General features: G+C 36.8%; 1 protein-coding gene across 1 annotated transcript; it reads right to left on the reverse strand.

Annotated features, from left to right (window-relative positions):
* Nucleotides 1–1790: 1790 nt before the first annotated feature.
* Nucleotides 1791–2729, reverse strand: LOC126494228 (taste receptor type 2 member 140-like). The gene has a single exon (XM_050131487.1). The coding sequence runs from the start codon at nt 2727–2729 to the stop codon at nt 1791–1793; it is 939 nt and encodes a 312-aa protein (XP_049987444.1).
* Nucleotides 2730–5317: the final 2588 nt, after the last annotated feature.

The following is a 5317-nucleotide window of genomic DNA, read 5'->3' on the forward strand; positions in this document are numbered from 1 at the left end:
TTTGTATCAAAATAAATATTGAAGAAAGAATCTTATATTTTCTGAAAATTCTCAGTGGTCTCTTACTAAGAGTCACACTGGACTGACCACAGGGCATGTGACCACTCAGCCATGTTAATCTCTCTAAACTTTCTTCCCTTCTTTGACTCAAATAATTTTAAATAATTCCCTTATTTAATTAATTTTGTGTACATTTTGCCTACATTTCTATATTAAAAACATACATGTAAAACAACATTTGTGTTAATTAAACGTCAGTTACTTCTACATTAGTCTAAATTTTCTTGCATATGTTAACTTGGTTTTTTGTCACCTTAGGAAAATTCAGGTGCACAAACATAAACATAAAATGATTCAGCCAAATTCCTGCTGAGATGTTTGACAAAAAACACTACCATAGGCACATTTGGCATTGATAAACATAAAAAGTAAAATGTATTATAATATGTATATAAGTATTAAATAGAAAAGAATTTCCAGGGATAAACATGTTTCAAGAATTCTTGATTCACCAGCTTAATAATATACATAGGAAACTTGGGATAAACTGAAAGCATTTTTAATTTTTAATTGCAGTCTCTCTCTCTCTCTCTCTCTTTCTCTGTGGTGTGTGTGTGTGTGTGTGTGTGTGTGTGTGTGTACAGCTAGCAACTCTACTGATACATAAGTATAAAGATGACTTAAAAATGTAGTAATCAATTCCATCCCCAGAAACAATTAATGGTGGACCAAAATATTTAAAATGTAAAAATGCTTACTTGCAAGAATTTCTTCCTAAGTTTGCTAAATTTTTCTTACATCTGAAAAATGAATTAAGTATATCTTATGTCCGAGTCTATATTTTATACTTTATTACATGACATTTTTAAGGAATAAAGATCATTTATATACTAACACAATTACAAGCTTCCTTTTTAAGTGCCTCACTTGAATGCATATACATAATATCTAACTTGTTATTCATTGATCACTTTAAAATCTTTACAAGTTTAATGACCGATAAAAATAGTGATGCCAGTTCTTATCTGTAAATGATTCAAATATACATATACATTTTAAAAACAATAAACATGCATGCATCTTGTCTGCAGATCTGTCATATGTCTGAGTAGTGCTTGATCTACACAGAATCTTCTAAATTTCTAAAATTACAGACATCTGAATAATTTTGAAAGTGCAAATTTATATAAAAAGACTACCTTATATTATATCCCACACCCATAGTGGACTCTATTCCCTTTGGTGCTCCTGACAACAGATGTGAGGACTGCACTCTGTAGGCTGTCTTTCTCTCCACACAGCTCTCACACACAAGGGCTCAGTTTGCCCCATCTCCTGGGAATAGTCCTGTAGTAACATTCTAGAAGATGTGCAGGACAAACAAGTAACAACCCTTACATCACAAACTGATATTCTTAGGGAACTCCTTTTTCCAGGATTGTCCATTCTGTTTTACCTACTTAACCAAAAATCTAGGAAAGCATAATGTTCCTGTCTACTTAGTTAGATGGTATCAGCTAATCTCAGCTCCACACATGCATGGTGTAATACGTTCCTCATTTCTGGCTTTCTGAGAAGGAAAAAAAAAAAAAACCTTTTCTCATGAGATAGATATTGCCCACGTTTTTGCCCTTTCTTGTGGTAGCTGCCATTTTAACAGATAACTCTACAGTATCTGCATCTCTAATAAACCCTTTGCCTGAATGAGGATCTCCACCCTGGTCATCCCTAAATTTTGACAACTATGAACTAAATTTTTCTAGAATATAGAAGCTTATTCCCAATATGTTTTATGGAAAAGACCATTTTGTATCTTTGAGCCTGCACCTCATCCACCACAGCACAGAATGCAAGGACTGATTCAGCTTCCTGTTCTCTAAGATCAAGGCACATGAATGGACTGAAGGGAAAGCAATTCCCATTGCCTGTAAAAACAAAACAATGAGACTTCTATGATTAAAGTCAGCATTCCAGCATAGTGAAAGAAGAGACAAAAAGAATATCATATACAGTAACAGGAAGGTGACCACAGTGTGCAAGGCCTTTATGTGGGCTGTGGTACTGACATCTCTGGAGCCTTTGGCATTGTGCTGCATGTTCTTCAGATGTCTCCACAAGGAGAAGATGAGCAGGAGAAACATGGTCAGGGACACAGTAAATGGGGCGAGTGTGAACATAGTGTTGACAAGTAAAACAAGTCTAGAAAATTCAGCCAAGTTAGCTGTGATAGCACTGAAGGACACATTTGCTTCATAGCCATCAATCCAGACATCAATACGTGTGTCTATGATTAAAATGTTTAAAACCAAGATGAGCAAAGATACAAGAAATGTCACTAATACCACCTTTTTTACTCTCCACTTCAGATAAAGAAAAATATAGCTTGAAAAATTAGCTATCTTGAGAAAATAAAAGATGCTGAGACATGTAGCAAACCAGATGCTGAAATGATTGGTCACTGTCCAAAAAATTTTGATAATTCTCATCAATTTTCCAGGTGTCACCGAAGTTGTGTAGATGGATGAAACCAATAAGCGTGCAATTAATGACCAGATCAGAATGATTCTAGAAATGGCCAGAGCAGTGAGGATCTGATCCACTGAAGAGATCTTTCTTCTCTTGATCCAGTCCATGATGTTCACCAGTGCCATGAATGTATTTCCTAAGTTTCCTATTATGAGTTCCACACTTAAAATAAATGTTAATGTGACATATAGGATATGACTCATTGTCGTTAGGAGGATGTTTTAGTTTGTGGTACACTGAGGAAGATATGTTAATCAGTCTTCTAAAACACTATGAAATTCTTGAACTCTCGTAGCATTCACTGTCATGAGCCCCTATACACAGTGCCAATCAAATATCGATTCACTCCTCATTTGGTCCATAATTTTCTGCACAAAATTTTAGAACCTCCAAGTCAGTTTAGATTAGACTCTGTCCAGATATTATGTGTCTTACGCATAGCAAGTGTCTTTTGTAGATAGGGAAGAAACACTGAATTTTCATGTGCTGTCATCAAAACAAAGATATACTTATATGCATTGGTTTGTACTAGTTTTTCTTTATATGGATTTTAGTCTAGATAATTGCTTTCTAGACAAGTAACATTAGGAGTTATAACTCATAGCTATTAACCAAAGTGAGACTGACCGACAGAAGAAAAACTTATTAAATATATCAAAGTAATGTTTCTCCAAGGAACTATGAATGCTTCCCCAAATTTTATATCAAGGTATTAGAGTTGCCTATAAGTCTCACATTTATTATTGTCCCTCAGATACTCTGTACTAAGAAAAATAATCATCTTAATTTTTTTTCAAAGTCATGCATACACACACACCACTACTCACAAGAAGAGAAACATTCAAATGTCATTGGCTCACGATTATAGTAAATCTATTTTAAGATTAGTGTTTTCAGGCATATAACTCATGATTATACTGTTATCGCTGTCAAGATGTTATATAAAATAGTTTCCAAGTATAACTGATGTAATAAGAATATAAATTTTCTCAAACATTGTCATTCTTTCAGTTCTGTATATGAGCAAATCTGGAAAAGGTCCTATCACGCTCTCAAAAAAGAATTTCAATGAATATATACACAAACCAAGGATCTTTCCTAATCTCTGTATCTCCCTTTGTTAGTACATTTACTACACTTAGCACCTAGGACCTTCAGATAGAACCATTTCTCTCTACTTTGGACCAGTATCTCCTCCATTGCCAACATCACGAGCTTCAAGGATGATGCATGACCTAGACAAGCAGGAAATGAAGCAATATAGTGTGATTTTACTGTGTTTTAATAAACAAAGCTTACCTAAAGAACAGAGAAGCAAGCCAAGAGGTGGTGGCGCACGCCTTTGATCCCAGCCCTCAGGAGGCAGATACAGGCAAATCTCTGTGAGTTTGAGGCCAGGCTGGTCTACAAGAGCTAGTTCTAGGACAGACTCCAAAGCCACAGAGAAACCCTGTCTCAAAAAAACAAAACAAAACAAAACAAAACAAAAAAAGACCAGAGAAGCAAAACAGCCAACCTTTAGAGAGGTCTTACCTCTACAGATCTTCAGACTGAAAAGAGAGCAAGTTCCTGTCTCATCCCACCTTATATTCCTTTCTAGTGTTGGGATGAAAGGCAGGCACCTCCTGGCCTCTATGACAAACTAGTGTGGCTCCTGGTATTAACAGTGTGTGCCACTACTGCCTAGCCTGTATGACTAACTAGTGTGGCTGACTTTGCACTCTTTAGGCACATTTTATTTATTAAAAAAACAAATAAAATATCACTATATTTACCCTTTTTGTCTAAGTTTTAAAAAAGGCTATAACTAATATAAGAAAAGCTATGCACAATAAGTATAATAACTGTATACAATATATACAGGTAATAAGCACATCAACAATGTCTAGTCCGTTAGCATTTGACAGTTTCAGAGAAAATACTCCATATCTGTTCTATCTTTGTGAGTCCAAAGTCTTGTACCTAATTTACTTTCTATCATAAACATCCAAAACTATCTTCTGATATCTCTCATTCTTATCCATTTTACACTTCTTCGGTGACTATCTTTTCTGAGTCTAATAAACAAGGAAAGCCATAACTGTCTAGCCTTCAACTACCTCAAAGATCTGAAGGAAATGATATTAACTGATGATCAAGAAGTGCAAGCAAGAGACTCCCAAAGAATGTGAGTAATGACAGAAACAAATGAATGCCTGGACGGTCACCCAAAGCTCCTCTGCAACCTCGGGGAATCCATCTTCAACATGAAGACCTATAATATTCAACAGACTTTTCTATTGAGCAGGACTTTTGGAGAACTGCCCCACCTTGTCTAGACAAGGTTCGGCAGCCACTTTCTTTTGTGTCCTGCTTATCCAATTAGGACAGCACACTGTTGGCAGTCAAGACAAGGACATTTTCCTGCCCAATAATGTCGATTGTGTTGGGGTGGGTTACTCAGTCTAGGGGTTGTAACCCACCCGGCAATCAAGTTATTCCAGGGTCTCAGAGGGGCGTTACCTGGAAGGGAATGAGCTAAGACAGAAGAAGGAGGCCAAGCAGATTTGTCAAAGCCTCCATTTATTAGGGACGGGTTACAGTTTATATATGGTAAGGAATGGGGGGCAGGGTAACTGGATTCTTGCCGCGTGTTCCAGGTCACATAGGCCAGGAGGTAGGCTAGGAAGTCAAGTGGCCACACCTGGTTCCCTGGATAGCTGGAATGTGAGGCGGGTTCCGCTAAGAGATTGCTGCTAATTGGGTGAGGGGCATTCTGCAGACTCCCCAGGGTGATGGTTCCTGTAATGAT

The sequence above is a fragment of the Alexandromys fortis genome, unplaced genomic scaffold, assembly GCF_014885135.2.
Source record: "Alexandromys fortis isolate MF-2015 unplaced genomic scaffold, M_Fortis_MF-2015_v1.1 scaffold_353, whole genome shotgun sequence".
Taxonomy (NCBI): Eukaryota; Metazoa; Chordata; class Mammalia; order Rodentia; family Cricetidae; genus Alexandromys; species Alexandromys fortis.

Coding starts and splice junctions, on each gene's coding strand:
- LOC126494228 (XM_050131487.1), bottom strand. CDS start 2,729: ATGAGTCATATCCTATATGTCACATTAACATTTATTTTAAGTGTGGAA.